Source organism: Hypanus sabinus, chromosome 8 (genome assembly GCF_030144855.1).
Source record: "Hypanus sabinus isolate sHypSab1 chromosome 8, sHypSab1.hap1, whole genome shotgun sequence".
Classification (NCBI taxonomy): domain Eukaryota; kingdom Metazoa; phylum Chordata; class Chondrichthyes; order Myliobatiformes; family Dasyatidae; genus Hypanus; species Hypanus sabinus.
In genome coordinates this window covers 99613106-99633671 of record NC_082713.1, presented here as the reverse complement: position 1 = coordinate 99633671, position 20566 = coordinate 99613106, and the positions used below count along the sequence as shown (strand labels likewise).

Genomic DNA, 20566 nt, shown 5'->3' with positions numbered 1-20566 from the left:
CATGAACAGTGTTGGGCCCCATACCTGAGGAAGCGTTGGAGAGGGTTCAAAAGATGTTTATGAGAATGATTCTGGAAATGAAAGAATTAACGTATGAGGAAGCATTGGATGGCTCTGGGCCTGTACTGGCAGGAATTTAGAAGGACAAGGGATGTCATTGAAACCTCCAAAATCTTGATGGGCACAGACAGAGTAGATGTGGAGAGGCTGTTTCCAGTAGCTGGTGAATCTGGGACCAGAGGGTACAGCTCAGAATAAAAGGACATCCCTTTAGAATAGAGATGTGAAGAAGTTCCTTTAGCCAGAGGGTGGTGACACTCATTGTTCATATGGCTCTCGAGGGCAAGTCATTGGGTATACTTGAAGGAGAGGTTATTAGCCTCTTGATTGGTAAGGGTATCAAAGGTTATAGGGAGTGGCAGGGGAATGGGGATGAGAAGGAATAATAAATTAACCATGATCGGATGGTAGAACAGACTTAGTGGTTCTAAAATTAAAGTCTTAGAACCTTACACCTTAAAACAAAAAACATCTTAACCTTCACAGGCAATTAAGAAATGTTCTAACACATTGTCACTCATGTAATACTGGAGACAACCAGACAGAATGTCACAGTAAACAAAAATTACAAAAAAAAACATCTGCAGATACCAGAAACTTAAAATGAAGGCAAATGTATGCTCCCACAAAAAGCAACATGATAATGTCTGGATTGTACTGTATGCTTTGATAATGTGACACCATCCATAACTTCTTTATTCTTCTTTGAAACAATGCCAGGAGATTATGGTTTATTTATTAGACAGTACAGGCAGGATTTTAACCTCCCAGGGTGCACCATTTCCTCTCACTGAAAAGTTAGAAGACATTTTTGTGTTTAATTCACCTGTGGGATTTGAACACGCAATGTCTGAACTCAAAGGGAGGAATTTATCACCTGAGCAATTGTTAACATAATGTGACGAGCTATGGGTGAGGGTACTACACACTCACCTTACAGCTGTTACTGGCTAAGATAATATTTCACCTCTTGGCATTGTATTCCACACTTATTCACCCAATATTACTCAGCATCCAATGCCTGGTTGCTGACAACACAGTAAATTGAAACCAGAATTATATCAGCTGATTGAGATTAAACAATATTATTCATTACTAGTACAGCACCAAAACAAAAATTGTCCAACAAAAAAAAAGAGCTGTGCAATTTGAGAAGTCATAGAAATGTGTGAATCATTAAGTATCGACTTGAAGCAAGACATTGTATTATAGTCATCCTCATTCTTTACAGCACTGGGCGCAGCTTAAAACCAATATCGATTATACAGGAAGGACTAACCTCTCAGGAGTAAAATTCAGTAATCATTAACTCCAAATATGTTCAAGATATAAAATTATACTCAACATAACTACAAATGTTCTCAGTAACTTGCAACTAAGAGTGTTGTATCATTCTAATTTTTTCAGTACTCTCCAGATTTCTTGGTGTAGTTTTCAATGAATATTCTACTAAATATTTCGCAAGAGTACCAATGGATATACCAAACATCCTTCACATAATCTCTATATATGCACAGATGTATTTGTGTCAAGTTGGCACTGGAAAGGGTTGGTGAGAGCCAGCTGCAAAATTCCATCAAATAAAAGTTTGTTATCCTACCTCCAGCATACATGACTGCAAGTGTCAGTGAAGAGATCCACGCAATTTCACTGTAGGAGGCATTAAAGATCGTCTGGATTTCTTTGAAGTACACAGTGATAGCTTTAGGAAATGCGTATGAAAATCCAATAGCGATGAAAGCTCCAATGACCACAGCCCATCCCCAGCCACCATCTGGAGGGACAATTTCCTGGGATGTCATCTTCCACTTCTTCTTTCTTAACTGGAAGAAGCAAAAGTCTTTTTTTGTTAGAGAAGACAATAACCTTTTGTCTTTAGGTCAAATGCATTCTACAAGTTAAAGAGAAGCATGTTAGATGTTAAGACTATACCTGATATAATGTTTCTTGAATAGAGAGACTGTATCATAACATCAGGAAAAGTAGACTGATCTTTTCAGCTCTGCATTGATCAATATAAACACACACACTGTAGGAGGAGTTGTACCACGTCACACAAGAGATTGTATCACTGCACACACTGTTATTTAATTCATTTAAGTTATTGCATTCTCAACATATCACCCCATTCACAAAATTATTGCTAAAAAAAAATAAAATTCAAACGACCACAGCCTGAGGAGCTGAAAAAGCAAGATAAACTACAGGTTAATTTAAACCAGCTCCTTACAGCTTATCAGTGGTCTGAGCATACTAGTTGGACTCTTTCTAATTTAGGACTAAATTGCTAAATTAGGACAAGCCTGGAAATAAGACCCTTAGATGCATGTGACTTTTGCTTGGAAGTTAAATAAAAAATACAATTGGATCACAAGGACTGGAGTTTCTCTATAAATGGTGATTCAAGACTCAGAAGAACAGTAACTTTGTCCGAAGGTCAGCGATGAGGCAGCACAAAGCACAAAAGGACAACACATACTTTTAATTCAACAGCATATTCATTTCCACAAGATTCCAATCAATACCATTCTGGCTCATCTCATTACCCACACACACTTATGAATATTCTGCAGTCAACAGCTGTTGTGCACATTCTTATTAACAAAATTGCATCTCACCAAATGAATCAAGCCTGCTCAAGGTGACCTTCCTCAGTAACATTCAAGGACTCAACGTAATTCGTTGCCTGGTAATTTGACAACAGTCAGAATTCACCTTAGAGTCAAACGTGCCACTGGGCAGAGTTGATAAAATTATTTATTTGGCTCATGTTAGCACTTCACTCAAATCTTAAAATATTGTACACTTTGGAGGTGCATTTCATTTCTCTCTACTTTTCCTGAGGGTTAGTGACTCCTGCTGAATGATCAGGGTGAAGCTCATTATCATTGACATATGTTGTGAAATTTTACCAGCCTCTGCATCCAGCATATAATTCTCTGAAACCTCTGCCACCTCCAACTGGATCCCACCACCAAGCAAATCTTTCCCTTACTGCCACTTTCTGTTTCCCGCAGGGATTGCTCCCTACATGACTCCCTTGTCCATTCGTTCCCCACCCCACTGATCTCCCTCCTGGCACTTATCCTTGCAAGCAGAACAAGTGCTACACTTGCCCCTACACCTCCTCCCTCACTACCATTCAGAGACCCAAACTGTCAATCCAGGTGAGGCAACACTTCACCTGTGAGTCTGTTGGGGTCATATACTGCGTTCGGTGCTCCCGGTGTGGCCTCCTGTATATCAGCGAGACATAATGTTGATTGGGAGATGGCTTCCCCGAGCATCTATGCTCCATCCACCAGAAAAAGCAGAATATCCCAATGAGCACCCATTTTAATTCCACTTCCCACTCCCATTCCGATATGTCCATCCATGGCCTCCTGCACTGTCGTGATGAGACTATACTTAGGTTGGAGGAACAACACATTAAATTCCATCTGGGTAGTCTCCAACCTGATGGCATGAACATTGATTTCTCAAACGTCCGGTATTGCCCACCACCCCCGTCACTTCCCATCCCTTTTCCCTCTCTCACTTCATCAGACCAATCAACTTCCCAGCTCTTTACTTCATCCCTCCCCCTCTAGATTTCACCCATCGCCTGGTGTTTCTCTCTCCCTTCCCCCCACCTTTTAAATCTACTCCCTAGCTTTTTTCTCCAGGCCTGCCCAAAGTTTTCGGCCCGAAACGTCAACTGTACTCTGTTCCACAGTTGCTGCCTGGCCTGCTGAGTTCTTACAGCATTTTGTGTGCATTTGTCGTGAAGTTTGTTGCTTTGTGCCAGCAGTACAAAAGAAGACAAAACATTACTGTAAGGGACAAAATAAATAAACGGTGGAAGAGACAACTGTTGAGGTAGTGTTCATGGACTGTTCAGAAATCTGATGGCGGAGGGAAAGAAGCTGTATTAAAGCTTTGAATGTGGGTCCACAGAATCAGAATCAGGTTTAATATCACTGGCATATGTCATGAAATTTGCTGTTTTTCAGCAACAGTACTTCGCAATATATTCTAATAAAAGCACTAAATTACAAGGATTTTTTAAATTAAGTATACAGTGCAAAAAGAAAGCAAAACAATATTGAGGAAGTGTCCATGGGTTCAGTGTCCATTCAGAAATCTGATGGCAGAGGGGAAGGAGCTGGTCATGAAACATTGAGTGTGTGTCTTCAGACTCCTGTACCTCCTCCTTGATGGTAGCAATGAGAAGAGGGCATTCCTGGGTGATGAGGATCCATTGTGATGGATGCCGCCTTTTTGAGGCATCATATTTTGAAGATGTCCTCGATGCTGTTGAAGCAATTGCCCATGATGGAGCTGACTGAGTTTGCAACCCTCTGCAGCTTTTTCCGACCCTTTGCAGTGGCCTCTATATAGCAGATGGTGATGCAACCAGTTAGAATGCTCTCCACGGTACATCTGTTGAGTGTCTAATCAAGGTACAGTAGATTGTGAGGCAAACAGTCTATCTTATCATACAAGATCTTATACAATTGCAGCAAGAGGCGGAGAGTGAAGAGGTAAAAGAAGCTCAGAGAGAAGCTGCTTCTTTTTAACTGATCAGGGAAAAAAGGCTACACTGCGCAGGCGCGTGACGTAGCGTGCCAAAGGTTTAAAAAGGAGAGGGTTTTCAACGGTTATTTAAATCGCAGCAAGAGGCAGGAGTGTGGTGAACTACATATACCTGTCTGGACACACCCCCCTCTGCTGACTGCTCCTGTGGCTCCTCCCACTGACCCCTGTATAAAGGCAATTGGAGGCCCAGCTCCTCCCTCAGTCTCCAGGATGTCACGTGGGGATCTCTTGCTGCTGACTGCTCTCTTCCAGTGAATAAAAGCCTATACCTCACCGCACATCTCCGAAAGTTATTGATGGTGCATCAATTTTATTCGCTGGAAGTTTTAAAACATGGAGAGTATTTTACGTCCGGAAAAATTAGACTTGGACCCTCAAGCTCCAGAAGCAGCTCTTGCCTTTGAACTCTGGCTTGCATGATTCCAATCATACTTCGAAGTGATTCCCGTGACTGAGCCTGCCACAATGCACAAAATCCTCCTTTCCAGGGTCAGCCCGAAAATATTCTCCCTTATCAGGGACCTGCTGACCTACCAAGGGGCACTGGACACCCTCAAAAGACAGTACCTGCGGCCGGTGAACACTGTCTACGCAAGACATTGCTTAGTGACATGGCAGCAGCCGGCCACAGAGTCGAGCGGGGAGTTTGTCCGGGCCCTACAGACACTCGTGCAGGCCTGCGACTGCAGGGGACTGACGGTGGAACAGCATGCGGAGCTCCTGGTACGAGACGTCTTCGTTACGGGGATCAGGTCAGTGTACATGCGCCAGCAGCTGCTGGAAAACGCCGACCTTACCTTACGCTCGGTGATCGAGCTGGCAGACACATTGGAGGCTGCTCTGCACAACGCTGACGCTATCCAGCCGTGCGATCCCCCGCCGGTTCCATGGACACTGCAGACCCCGCCACCCACGAGCGAATCAACCTCAGCTGCTGCAAGTCGCGAGTCCGTGAAGTCCCCGCAACCGATTACAGCTGTTGCCAGTCGCAAGTCCGCGCAGTGTTACTTCTGCGGACTCGAAAAGCACCCCTGAAAATGCTGCCCGGCCTGAGAAGCGACCTGCTCCAGCTGCGGAAAGAAAGGCCATTTCGCCAAGGTCTGTAAGTCTGAACCATGAGCGGGGTTGGGCAGTGCCACATGTGAGGCATGGGGGCCGCAATCTTGGTCGCCGCCATCTTGCCTGCCCACCTCGCGCGAGACATGGGGGCGGCCATCTTTGTCGGCACCACCTCACACCGCCCCGACCCACGGGTGCTTACCGGGCACCAAGACGGCGATTCAACTCTGGCCTCCGTAACCCTCGACCAAAACGCTCCACACCAGCTTGCAAGGTCAATGATGGACATTCTGGTGGAGGGGCACAGGACTAGATGCCTGTTTGACACGGGCAGCACTGAGAGTTTTATTCACCCAGACACGGTGCAACGCTGCGGACTCATGACACGGCCGGTAAGCCAGAGGGTCACCATGGCTTCTGGATCGCATTCCACAGACATCCAGGGGGGTTGTGTAGCGGTGTAGGGCACAGAATTTCGGGACTTTGCGCTACTGGTCATGCCTCAACTGTGCGCACCTGTGCTATTGGGGCTGGACTTCCAGAGCCACCTGAAAAGTGTGACTATGGCATATGACGGGCCCCTCCCACCAATCATTGTCAGAAATCCTCAGTTTTGTGGGACTTCATCACTACTGATCACACACACACACGGGCCCACACGTCCCATCCAGCACCATGCCGACAGCTGCTCTACTGACACCACTTGCAGTCTCTCCGCCCTCAAGGCCCCTCCCCCACCGCTGTTTACCAACCTGACCCCCAACTGTAAACCTGTGGCAACTAAAAGCAGGAGGTACAGCGCGGGGGACAGGGCCTTCATTCAGTCAGAGGTTCAGCGGCTGCTCAGGGAGGGGATCACTGAGCCAAGCACAAGTCCTTGGAGGGCCCAGGTGGTTGTTGTTTGGACCGGGCAGAAAAATAGGATGGTGGTGGACTATAGTCAAACCATCAATAGGTTCACGCAGCTTGACGCGTACCCCCTACCCCGCATCGCGGATATGGTCAACCAGATAGCTCAGTACAAGGTGTACTCGACCATAGATCTGAAATCCGCTTACCACCAGCTCCCCATCCGCCCGGAGGATCGCCCCTACACCGCCTTCGAGGTGGGCAGCAGGCTCTATCACTTCCTGCGCGTCCCTTTCGGTGTCACGAATGGTGTCTCTGTCTTCCAGAGGGAAATGGACCGGATGGGGGACCAGTGCCAACTGAAGGCCACATTTCCCTATCTAGATAACATCACCATCTGTGGTCACGACTGGCCAGATCACAACACCAACCTCCATCGATTTTTCCAAGAGGCCAAAGCCCTGAACCTTACTTATAATAGGGACAAGTGTGTGTTCGGAACCACCCGACTCGCTATCCTTGGGTATGTCGTGGAGAACGGGGTCATTGGCCCTGATCCCAACCGTATGCACCTACTGTTGGAACTCCCTCTTCCCACCACCCTCAGAGCCCTCAGACGGTGCCTGTGCTTCTTTTCCTATTACGCCCAATGGGTCCCTCATTACGCAGACAAGGCCCGCCCTCTGGTCAAGTCCACCACATTTCCCCTCTCTACCGAGGCCCGCGCAGCCTTCAGCCGCATTAAAGGGGACATTGCCAAAGCAACAATGCATGCGGTGGATGAGACCATTCCCTTCCAGGTAGAGAGTGACGCCTCCGACTTTGCGCTGGCTGCTACCCTCAATCAGGCAGGCAGGCCAGTAGCATTCTTCTCTCGTACCCTTCAGGGCCCTGAAATTCGGCACTCCGCGGTGGAGAAAGAAGCCCAGGCCATAGTGGAAGCTATTAGGCACTGGAGGCACTATCTCGCCGGCAGAAGGTTCACCTTGCTGACCGACCAGCACTCAGTTACGTTCATGTTCAGCAACCAACAGCGGGACAAAATCAAAAATGATAAAATTTTGGGGTGGAGAATAGAACTCTCCACCTACAACTATGATATCCTGTACCAGCCTGGAAGGCTCAATAAGCCCCCTGATGCCCTATCCCGGGGAGCGTGTGCCAGTGCGCAGCTCGACCAGCTGCAGCCTCCATGCAGATCTTTGCCACCCGGGGGTCACCCAATTTTATCATTTCATGAAAGCCCGGAACCTGCCTTACTCCCTTGAGGAAATCAGGACGATGACCAGGGACTGCCAAGTCTGCGCTGAATGCAAATGGCACTTCTACTGTCCTGAAAGGGCACAACTTATCAAGGCCACCCGCCCCTTTGAGCAACTGAGTGTTGACTTTAAGGGTCCCCTTCCCTCCACCGACCGCAATGTCCACTTTCTCAACATAATCAACATGTACTCATGGTTCCCCTTTGCCATCCCCTGCCCCGACACCACTGCCACGTCTGTCATAAAAGCCCTGCACCAGCGCTTCACTCTATTCAGATATCCCTGCTATATCCACAGATAGTGGGTCCTCCTTAATGAGTGACGAGCTGCGCCAGTACCTGCTAGCTAGGGGCATTGCTACTAGTCGGACCACGAGCTATAATCCCCGGGGAAATGGACAGGTGGAGAGAGAGAATGCCATAGTGTGAAAGGCCACACTTTTAGCCCTTAAGTCAAAGGGATTGCTGGTCTCTCACTGGCAGGAGGTCCTCCCCGAGGCACTCCACTCCATCCGCTCTCTGTTATGTACGTCCACCAATGCCACCCCTCATGAGTGCCTCTTTTCTTTTCCCAGGAAGTCTGCCACTGGGACTACCCTACCGGCTTGGCTGATGTCCCCAGGGCCAGTGCTGCTCCGGAAGCATGCGAGGAACAATAAATACTCCCCGCTGGTCGAGAGTGTTCACCTACTACATGCAAACCCCCAGTATGCTTACGCGGTCTTACCTGATGGGCGGGAGGACACGGTCTCCGTCCGTGACCTGGCACCCACAGGAGCAGCAGACCACTACCCGGAACACTGCACGGTAACTATGAACCCTGTACCCACCTGACACCGCGCACACCAAGCCCTACAAAGACTCCTCACGACACTCCCATACCAGGCGCCTCGCACACGCATGAGGGATCACTGACGCCTAATGGGCCGACACCTCAAGTCAGGCCGGAGCCAGCAGAACCACCTTCTCCGATGCAAACACCACCGGTGCTACATAAATCGCAGCGACAGATTCGACCACCTGATAGACATAACCTGTAAATATACTTGTAAGAAACTTCACCCCATGTAGACCCTCTTTTAAAACAAAAGGGGGGGTGAATGTGGTGAACTACATATTCCTGCCTGGACACGACACCCCCTGCTGACTGCTCCTGTGGCTCCTCCCACGGACCCCTGTATAAAGGCGATTGAAGGCACGGCTCCTCCCTCAGTCTCCAGGATGTCGTATGGGGATCTCTTGCTGCTGACTGCTCTCTTCCAGTGAATAAACGCCCACACCTCGCCTCACGGCTCCGAGACTTATTGATGGTGCATCAGGCAGAGAGTGAAGAGGTAAAAGAAGCTCGGAGAGAAGCTTTTTTTTAACTGATCGCGGCAAAGAGGCTAGACTGTGCAGGCGCGGGATGTAGTGCGCCAAAGGTTTAAAAAGGAAGACCACCATATACAGCGGCCATTGTCGGAGTGGACTGAGGCAGAGTGGGACGGCTTTGGCTCAATCAGGCTTCGGCGAGAACAGGCAGAGGCAAGGTTTGAACGGGACACAACGGCACAAGTGCATGAAAGTCAGCCCGTGAGGCAACGGGAGAATTTAAATAGCCAGCAGAGGCTGAGTACGAGCTTCACTCCAGGTGAGGTAAGGCCAGGTAAGCTCCTTTAATTAATCTAATTAGTTTAGGTGTAGGTCAGGGGTCGGCAACGTTTACCACTGAAAGAGCCAATATGGACCCATTTCCCACAGAAAAGAAAACACTGGGAGCCACAAAATGAAATAACACTGCATACAACGGTTTTTTTTGCCTTTATGCTATGTATAAACAAACTATAATGTGTTGCATTTATGAAATTGATGAACTCCTGCAGAGAAAACGAAATTACATTTCTGCATGCAACAAAAACATTTTGAACTCCGAAAAAAAGACGTTGGGTTGAAGGTTACTCCGTAGGTAGCCTACCTTGGATCGAAGAATTAAAAGAAAGCGCGCACTGGCGCGCATTGGCAGTTGTGATGTATATTAATAGCGATAAAAAACACGTTGTAGCGGTGTGCTACACGCAGCGCTAAAATAAAGACTGCAGTCAAAGGTAACTTTATTCGAACTAAACAGCCTTGCTTTAAAGCCTCCCTCAACCCGTCCCCGTGGGCGCGGATGCTCCAAAAGACACGTACTCACAAACCCCCGTAGGCTATCTCCCTTAGTCGGAACGGTAGCTAATTGTGAGCCGGTTCGGATGTGCCAGGAAACGGTGTCTCCGCAAAGTTTTCATATTGTACAAGATCACCATAATCTTCAAATTTCGAATTACATTTCAAAAGCTAACAAATCACGGGGAGCCGCATCACAGAGATCAAAGAGCCGCATGTGGCTCTGGAGCCGCAGGTTGCCGACCTCTGGTGTAGGTAATGGAGGCAGCAGTTAGGGCAGTTGAGTGCTCCATTTGCAGTATGTGGTAAGTCAGGGCGAGCACAGCTGTCCCTGATGACTACACCTGAGAAAGGTGCATCCAGCTGCAGCTCCTGACAAACCGTGTTAGGAAGCTGGAGCTGAATGAACTTCGGATCATTCGGGAGGCAGAGGCAGAAATAGACAGGAGTTACAGGGAGATAGTCACCCCTAGGAGTCAGGAGACAGGTAGTTGGGTGACTGTCAGGAGAGGGAAGGGGAATAGACAGGAAGAGCAGAGCACCCCTGTGGCCATTCCCATCAACAATAATTATACCATTTTGGATACTGTTGGTGGGGACGACCTACCAGGGACAAGTTGCAGTGGTTGCGTCTCTGGCACCGAGACTGAACCCTCAGCTCAGAAGGGAAGGAGGGAAAAGAGGAGAGTAGTAGTGATAGGGGATTTAATAGTTAGGGGGACAGATAGGAGGTTCTGTGGAAGAGATCGAGAATCCTGGATAGTCTGTTGCCTCCCTGGTGCCAGGGTTCATGATATCATGGATTGAGTTCTCAATATTCTCAAGAAGGAGGGTGAGCAGCCGGATGTCGTGGTCCATGTAGGGACCAATGACGTGGGTAGGAAGAGTGAGGAGGTCCTGAAAGGTGAGTTTAGGGAGCTAGGTGCCAAGTTAAAGGAGAGGACCTCTAGGATAACAATCTCAGGATTGCTACCAGTGGAACGTGCAGGTGGGTTTAGAAATAGTAAGATAGTGCAGATCAACACGTGGCTGAAGACGGTGCAGGAGGCAGGGCTTCAGATTTATAGATAATTGGGCAGTTTTCCAGGGAAGGTGGGACCTGTTCCGGTGGGACGGTTTACATCTGAACTGGAGGGGGACAAATATTCTTGCAGGTAGGTTTGTTAGAGAGGCTCCAGTGGATTTAAACTAGATATGAGGGGGGAGGGGAACGAGAGCATAGGAACAGATATATGGGAGAAGGAAGAAAAAGAAGACAGTAAAGTTCTTTGCACTGTTAGAGATAAACAGAGAGGAAGAGGTGGAGAATTTCTTAAATGCATTTATTTTAATGCTAGGAGCATTGTAAGAAAGGTGGATGAGCTTAGAGCATGGATTGATACCTGGAAATATGATGTTGTAGCTATTAGTGAAACATGGTTGCAGGAGGGGTGTGATTGGCAACTAAATACTCCTGGATTTCGTTGCTTCAGGTGTGATAGAATCGGAGGAACAAGAGGGGGAGGTGTTGTGTTGCTTGTCAGAGAAAATATTACAGTGGTGCTATGACAAGATAGATCAGAGAGCTTGTCTAGGGAGGCTATTTGGGTTGGATTGAGGAATGGGAAAGGTGTAGTAACACTTTAAGGAATATAAAGAATGTAAAAAGAATCTTAAGAATGAAATTAGAAAAGCTAAAAGAAGATATGAGGTTGCTTTGGCAAATAAGGTGAAAGTAAATCCAAAGGGTTTCTACAGTTATATTAATAGCAAAAGGATAATGAGGGATAAAATTAGTCCCTTAGAGAATCAGAATGGACAGCTATGTGTGGAGCTGAAAGAGATGGGAGATTTTGAGCAATTCTTTTTCTTCAGTGTTCACAAAGGAGAAGGATATTGAATTGTGTAAAGTAAGGGAAACAAGTAGGGAAGTTATGGAAACTATGATGATTAAAGAGGAAGAAGTACTGGCACTTTTAAGGAATATAAAAGTGAATAAATCTCTGGATCCTGACAGGATATTCCCTAGGACCTTGAGGAAGGTTATTGTAGAAATAGCAGGAGCTCTGACAGAAATATTTCAAATGTCATTAGAAACGGGGATGGTGCCGGAGGATTGGCATATTGCTCATGTGGTTCCATTGTTTAAAAAGTGTTCTAACAATAAACCTAGCAATTAAAGGCCTGTCAGTTTGACGTTAGTGGTGGGTAATTTAATGGAAAGTATTCTTAGAGATGGTATATATAATTATCTGGATAAGTAGGGTCTGATTAGGAACAGTTAACATGGATTTGTGCATGGAAGGTCCTGTTTGACAAAACTTATTGAATTTTTTTAAGAGGTTACGAGGAATGTTGACGAGGGTAAAGCAGTGGATGTTGTCTATATAGACTTCAGTAAGGCCTTTGACAAGGTTCCACACGGAAGGTTAGTTAAGAAGGTTCAATCGTTAGGTATTAATATTGAAGTAGTAAAATGGATTCAACTGTGGCTGTATGGGAGATGCCAGAGAGTAGTGGTGGATAACTGTTTGTCAGGTTGGAGGTCGGTGACTAGTGGTGTGCCTCAGGGATCTGTACTGGGTCCAATGTTGTTTGTCATATACATTAATGATCTGCATGATGGGGTGGTAAATTGGATTAGTAAATATGCAGATGATACTAAGGTAGGTGGTGTTGTGGATAATGAAGTAGGTTTTCAAAGTTTGCAGAGAGATTTAGGCCAGTTAGAGGAGTGGGCTGAGGGATGGCAAATGGAGTTTAATGCTGATAAGTGTGAGGTGTTACATTTTGGTAGGAATAATCCAAATAGAACATACATGGTAAATGGTAGGGCATTGAAGAATGCAGTAGAACAGAGTGATCTAGGAATAATGGTGCATAGTTCCCTGAAGGTGGAATCTCATGTGGATAGAGTGGTGAAGAAAGCTTTTGGTATGCTGGCCTTTATAAATCAGAGCATTGAGTATAGGAATTGGGACGTAATGTTAAAATTGTACAAGGCATTGGTAAGGCCGAATTTGGAGTATTGTGTACAGTTCTGGTCACCGAATTATAGGAAAGATGTCAACAAAATAGAGAGAGTCCAGAGAAGATTTACTAGAATGTTACCTGGGTTTCAGCACCTAAGTTACAGGGAAAGATTGAACAAGTTAGGCCTTTATTCTTTGGAGCATAGAAGGTTGAGGGGGAACTTGATAGAGGTATTTAAAATTATAAGGGGGATAGATAGAGTTGACGTGGATAGGCTTTTTCCATTGAGAGTAGGGGAGATTCAAACAAGAGGATATGAGTTGAGAGTTAGGGGGCAAAAGTTTAAGGATGACATGAGGGGGAATTTCTTTACTCAGAGAGTGGTAGCTGTGTGAAATGAGCTTCCAGTAGAAGTGGTAGAGGCAGGTTCGGTATTGTCATTTAAGGTAAAATTGGATGGGTACATGGACAGGAAAGGAATGGAGGGTTATGGACCGAGTGCAGGTCAGTGGGACTAGGTGAGAGTAAGCATTCCACATGGACTAGAAGGGCCAAGATGGCCTGTTTCTGTGTTGTAATTGTTATATGGTTATACGGTTATAAGAGGTTCATTCAAGAAGTCTGATATCAGTGGGGTAGAAGCTGTCCTTGAGCCTGGTGATATGTGCTTTCAAGATTATGTATCTTCTGTTCATTGGGAGAGGGGAGAAAAGAAAATGTCCAGGGTGGGTGGGGTCTTTGATTATGCTGGCTGCTTTATTGAGGTAGCAAGACATATAAACAGAGCCATAGATGAATCTGAATAGAAAAGAGATACAGTGGTATGCAAATGTTTGGGCACCCCTGGTCAAAATTTCTGTCACTGTGAATAATTGAGTAGAAGATGAACTGATCTCCAAAAGTCATATAGTTAAAGATGAAATATTCTTTTCAACATTTTAAGCAAGATTAGTGTATTATTTTTGTTTTGTACAATTTTAGAATGAAAAAAATGAAAGGAGCACTATGTAAAAGTTTGGGCACCCCAAGAGATTTAAGCTTTCAGATAACTTTTACCAAGGTCTCAGATCTTAGCTTATTAGGGCTATGGCTTGTTCACAATCATCATTAGGAAAGGCCAGGTTATGCAAATTTCAAAGCTTTGTAAATACCCTGACTCCTCAAACCTTATCCCAACAATCAGCAGCCATGGGCTCCTCTAAGCAGCTGCCTAGCACTCTGAAAATTGAAATAAATGATGTCCACAAAGCAGGAGGTGGTTATAAGAAGATAGCAAAGTATTTTCAGGTAGCCGTTTCCTCAGTTTGTAATGCAATTAAGAAATGGCAGTGAACAGGAATGGTGGAGGTCAAGTTGAGGTCTGGAAGACCAAGAAAACTTTCTGAGAGAACTGCTCATAGAATTGCTAGAAAGGCAAATTAAAACCCGTGTTTGACTGTAAGAGACCTTCAGGAAGATTTAGCAGACTCTAGAGTGGGGGTGCACTGTTCTACTGTGCAGCGACACCTGCACAAATATGACCTTCATGGAAGAGTCATCAGAAGAAAACCTTTCCTGAGTCCTGACCACAAAATTCAGCATCAGTAATTTGCAAAGGAACATCTAAACAAGCCTGATGCACTTTGGATACAAGTCCTGTGGACTGATGAAGATAAAATATAACTGTTTGACCGCAATGAGCAAAGGTATATTTGGAGAGAAAAAGGAGCAGAATTTCATGAAAAGAACACCTCTCCAACTGTTAAGCACGGGGGTGGATCGATCATGATTTGGGCTTGTGTTGCAGCCAGTGGCACGGGGAACATTTCACTGGTAGAGGGAAGAATGAATTCAATTAAATACCAGCAAATTCTAAAAACAAACATCACACTGTCTATAAAAAAGCTGAAGATAAAAAGAGGATGGCTTCTACAACAGGATAGTGATCCTAAACACTCCACAATGGACTACCTCAAGCTGAAGGTTTTGCCGTGTCCCCCAACCTAAACATCATTGAAAATCTGTGGATAGACCTCAAAAGAGCAGTGCATGCAAGACGGCCCAAGAATCTCACAGAACTCGAAGCCTTTTGCAAGGAAGAATAGGTGAAAATCCCCCAAACAAGAATTGAAAGACTCTTAGCTGGCTGCAGAAAGCGTTTACAAGCTATGATACTTGCCAAAGGGAGTGTTACTAACTTTATGCTTTTGGAAATCAGGTCATCTTTTACTTGCTTAGCTATTCACACTAACAGAAATTTTGACCATGGGTGCCCAAACTTACACATGCCGCTGTACCACACCCACCTGCATGAATACAAGAACATCTGCAGATGCTGAAAATCCAAAGCAATACACACAAAATGTTAGCGAAACTCAGCAGGTCTGGCAACATCTACGGAAAAGAGTAGTCAATGTTTCGGACCCTTCTTCAGGATTGAGAAGGAGCAGGGAAGATGCCAGAATAAAAAGGTGGGGGGTGGGGAAAGTGGCCAACTAGAAGGTGATAGGTGAAGCCAAGTGGGTGGGAAAGGTCAAGGACTGGAGAAGAAGGAATCTGAGAGGAGAGGAGAGTGGACCATAGAAGGGGAGGAGAAAGGGATCCAGGGAAATAATAGGCAGGTGAGAAGAAGTAAAAGATCAGAGTGGGGAAAAGGGGGGGGGGTGGAGTTTGTACACTGGAAGGAGAAATCAGTGTTCATGCCATCATGTTGGAGTGTACCCAGATGAAATATAAGGTGTTGATCCTCACCTTTCAGGGTGGCCTCTTCCTGGCACAAGAGGTGGCCATGGATCGACATGTCACACCAGACATGGAAATCAGAATTAAAACTTTTGGTCAGAGGAACGTCCCACTTATGACAGATGGTGTGGAGGTACCCAATAATATGGTTCCGCAATTTACAGTGGGCCTCACCAGTGTAGAGGAGGCCACATCTGGAGCACCGGATACAACAGTTGACCTTAGTAGGCTTGTAGGTGATATGTTGCCTCACCTGGAATGGACTGTTTGGGGCCCTGAATGGACATGCAGGAGGAGGTGAATAGGCAGGTGTAGCACTTTGGCCACTTGCAGGGATAAGTGCCAGAAGGAGGTTAGTGGGGATTGATGAATGGAGGAGGGAATGGGAGAGGATCCCTACAGAAAGTGGCAAGGGGAAGGAGATAAAGATATATAGTAAGGTCACTGCATAAATTGCATTTTTCCAAAATGACTGAATTGATGACATTTGTGAGTCCATCTACAGTACTGTACAAAAGTCTTAGGCTTAGTTTATAATCCTGGCAGGAGCAAAGGATGTTGGGAATGGTAAGGGCAGAGTGTCGCTGGAGTGGTGTGGGACAGGTGGCAGAGAAGAGGTGCCAGGGCAGGGGGCTGGCATGTCTGCAAACATGCCCAGCTTTGAGATAGCAGGTAAGATCATTTGATTTCAAATAATTGGTTTGGAGCAGGTAGTTTTGAGGAAATAGAGAGACTATAGAAGGACTTAGGCAGATTAGGAAAATGAGCAAAGAAGTTACTTCATCTAAACTACCTGTCCCTCCACCTATCTTTATATCGTCTGCAAACTTTACAACAAAGCCATCAATTCTGTCATCCTAAAGAATCGATCCCAACACAGACCCCTGTAAAACACCAGTAGTCACTGGTAGTCAACCAGAAAAGGCTTCTCTTATTTCCACTCTTTGCCTCCTGCCAATCAGCCACTGCCTTATCCATGCTAGAATTTTTCCTGTACTCCCATGGACTTCGAGCTTGTTAAGCAGCCTCGTGTGTGGCACCTTGTTAAAGGCCTTCTGAAAATCCAAATACACAACTTCATCCAATTCTCCTTTGTCTCTCCTGCTTGTTATTTCTTCAAAGAATTCCAACTGATTTGTCAGATGGAATATAATGTGCATGTTGGTAGAAGAAATGGAAAGTTGATTATTTTCTGAATGAGAAAAGATACAAAAAAACTGAGGTGCAAAGGATCTTGGGTGTCCTTGTGCAGGTTTCACAAAAGGTTAATTTGCCAGTTGAGTCTGTAGTGAAGAAGGCAAATGCGATGTTAGCATTCGTTCCAAGAGCACTAGATATAAAAGCAAGGATGTAATGTTGAGACTTTATAAAGCAATGGTGAACCTCACTTGGACTATTGTGAGTAGTTTCAGGCTCCTTGTCTTAGAAAAGATGTGCTGAAACTGGACAGGATTCAAAGGAGGTGCACAAAAATCATTCCAGCATTGAATGGTTTGTCATATGAAGAGCATCTGATAGCTCTGGGCCTGTAATCACTAGAATTCAGAATGCCATGTGACATCATTGAAATCTATTGAATGGTGAAAAGCCTCAATAGAGTGGATGTGAAGAGAATGCTTCCTATGGCGGGAGAGTCTAAGACCAGACACAACCTCATAGAGGGGCATTCCTTAGAACATAGATGAGGAAATTCATTAGCCAGAGAGTGGTGAATCTGGGGAATTCTTTGCCATAGGTCGCTGCGGAGGCCAAGTCTTTATGTATATTGAAGGCAGAGGTTGATAGATTCTTGATTTTCATATGGTATGAAGGGATACGGGGAGCAGGTAGGAGATTGGGGTTAAGAGGAAAATTGGTTCAGCCAGGATGAAATTTCAGAGCAGATTTGATGGGCCAAATGATCTAATTCTGCTCCTATATCTTATGGTCATGTGGTCTTAAGTATAAAGTGAGGGTAAATTGTGGGCATGTTTATGTTGGCGCCAGAAACATGGAGACATTTGCGGGTTGCCCAGCAGAATCCTCGCTGATTTGATTTGATTTGACGCAAACAATGTATTTCACAGACACCAACAGAATCAACAAACTCATTCGTAAGGCCAGTGATGTTGTGGGGGTGGAACTGGACTCTCTGATGGCGGTGTCTGAAAAGAGGATGCTGTCCAAGTTGCATGCCATCTTGGACAATGACTCCCATCCACTCCATAATGTACTGGTTAGGCACATTCAGCCAGAGACTCATTCCATTGAGATGTAACACTGAGCGTCATAGGAAGTCATTCCTGCCTGTGGCCATCAAACTTTACAACTCCTCCCTCAGAGTGTCAGACACCCTGAGCCAATAGGCTGGTCCTGGACTTATTTCCACTTGGCATAATTAACTTATTATTATTTAATTATTAATGGTTTTATATTGCTATATTTCTACACTATTCTTGGTTGGTGCAACTGTAACAAAACCCAATTTCCCTCGGGATCAATAAAGTCTGTCTGTCTGTCTGTCTGTCTGTCTGTCACTGTGTGTTTCGATGTACCTGTGACAAATAAAGCTAATCTTTTCTCATTTAAAATATTAAATTTTCAGTTTCTTGATAAGCAATATTAGTGGACAGGTGTCATAAAATAACCTCTGATGTACATCTTTTATATTAATTCAATAAATCTTATCCTAAAATATCTTATCTTATAGTAAATCTTTTTTCACAATTAACGGGGCAATTGAACAGCAATCAAATTACCTATTCAATTCTACAGAGATTCAATGGAAGTTTTGAAAACAACTGTAACATTTGTCAGAATTTCACTACTCTCAGTGAAACCACAGCTCTTTCGTGGCACCTCATTTGACTCACTTGTGAAACTGTTTATGGCAAGCCCTAAAAGTGGGGCAGGCAGTTGCTTAATGGCTGACCAAGAACAGTTCTGGCAATGTCGACTTTTCATCCCATGTTAAACTCTTTTTCTCAAACGAGATGCAGGACTGGAACAGCAGACATGACAGTTCCATTTCCTGTAATAAATCTGCAGCCCTTGTTCCTGGTCAGCCTCCTTTGAACTGCTTTCAGCCGGTCTGCAGGTATAATGGGGCAAATGTTATACAGTTCACATCACTGTTCAAAAAATTAATCAGGCCAAGCGGTTGTTTCATAAAACTAAGTTATGGTATTCTTTAAGACTAGATTTTCATAGCTTTATGTAGTAAATCTTTTACAATGACTACATTTTATTGGCTATTGTAACCAGGTTGCAAAGCGACGAGTCATGTTTGCTGATCATATAAAAGATATCAATGCCAGATTATTATAAAAAGACTCTGAAGGACTAACAAGGACAGCCAGCATTCTGTGGGAAAGAACCCTCATACTGTAGCGGTGTGCTACACACAGCACTAAAATAACGACACGGAGTCGGTAAACTGCAATTAAAGATGATTTTATTCGAACTTCATAGTCTTGCTTTAAAGCCTCCCTCATCCTGCCCTCCCCGGGCGCGGATGCTGTAAGGGACACCTACCCACAAACCCCTGCAGGCTTTTTCCCTTTGTTGTGGACCTGGCCTTTGTGCCTGCGCACTGGCTATTTGTGAGCTGGTTCGAGTGCGATAGGAAGTGGATCACCACATAACCCCCCCCCAGAACCGGCGATACACCCCCAATGTCCACAGTCTGGGCCGGACCCTGTTTGGGAGGTCGGCCTCTGTGCTGCAGTGCCGGAAACTCGACCGGTTGCTCCAGGTCCACGTGGGCCGGTTTGAGGTGGTCCACCGTGAAAACTTCCTCTCTCCCCCCAACGTCCAGCACGAACATGGACCCGTTGTTCATGAGCACCGTAAATGGCCCCTCGTATGGCCGTTGCAGCAGTGGCCGATGCCCGCCCCATCGTACAAACACAAACTTACAGTTCTGCAGGTCTTTGGGTATGCAGGTCGGGTTCTGCCCATGCTGCGAAGTGGGTATGGGGGCCAGGTTACCGAGCCTCTCGCATAGTCTGCCCAGGACTGCTGCGGGTTCTTCCTCTTGCCCCCTTGGGGCTGGTACGAACTCCCCGGGGACGACCAGGGGTGCGCCGTACACCAACTCGGCCGACAAGGCATGCAGATCATCTTTGGGTGCCGTGTGGATGCCGAGTAGGACCCAGGGAAGCTCGTCCACCCAGTTAGCTCCTCGCAGGTGGGCCATGAGAGCCGACTTCAGGTGACGGTGGAAACGCTCCACTAGTCCGTTCGACTGTGGGTGGTAGGCAGTTGTGTGGTGCAGCTGAGTCCCCAGATTGCTGGCCGTAGCTGACCACAGGCTGGAGGTGAACTGGGCGCCTCTGTCGGAGGTAATGTGGGCCGGTACACCAAAGCAGGACACGCAGGTGGCGATCAGTGCCCGGGCGCAAGATTCAGAGGTGGCGTCGGTGAGCGGGATCGCCACTGGCCACCTTGTGAAATGGTCCACGATAGTCAGGAGGTGCCGTGCTCCGCGCGACACTGGCAGGGTCCACGATATCCACATGAACGTGGTCAAAACGCCGGTGGGTGGGATGGAACTGCTACGGCAGAGCTTTGGTGTGCCGCTGCACCTTGGCCATCTGGCAGTGCATGCATGTTCTGGTCCATTCACTGAACTGCTTGCGGAGTCCGTGCCAAACAAACCTGCTGGAGACCACCCGGACAGATGTCCTGATGGAGGGTGCGCCGTTATGAATGGAGTCGAAAACGTGTCGCCGCCAGGCTGTCGGGACGATGGGGCGGGGTTGGCCGGTGGTGACGTCACAGAGTAGGGTCCTCTCACCCGGGCCTATGGGGAGGTCCTGGAGCTGCAAACCGGAGACTGTGGTTCTGTAACTCGGAATCTCCTCATCTGCCTGCTGCGCCTCTGCCAGTGCCTCAAAGTCTACCCCTTGGGAAAGGGCATGAACGGTAGGGCGAGAGAGCGCATCCGCCATGACATTGTCC

General features: G+C 46.2%; 1 protein-coding gene across 4 annotated transcripts in view; it reads right to left on the bottom strand.

The window, feature by feature from the left end:
* The window catches only part of LOC132398301 (monocarboxylate transporter 2-like), a 244881-nt gene that overhangs the window by 156030 nt on the left and 68285 nt on the right, over positions 1-20566 (bottom strand). For 2 of the 4 annotated variants that reach the window (XM_059977515.1, XM_059977513.1), the window contains one exon: positions 1661-1883. In XM_059977515.1, coding sequence (XP_059833498.1) covers positions 1661-1862 — 202 coding nt within the window. In that variant the 5' untranslated portion in view covers positions 1863-1883. Of the gene's footprint in view, positions 1-1660; positions 1884-1992; positions 2107-2678; positions 2697-20566 lie in introns of those variants that run through there. The other 2 variants (XM_059977517.1, XM_059977514.1) reach the window with 2 other exon arrangements.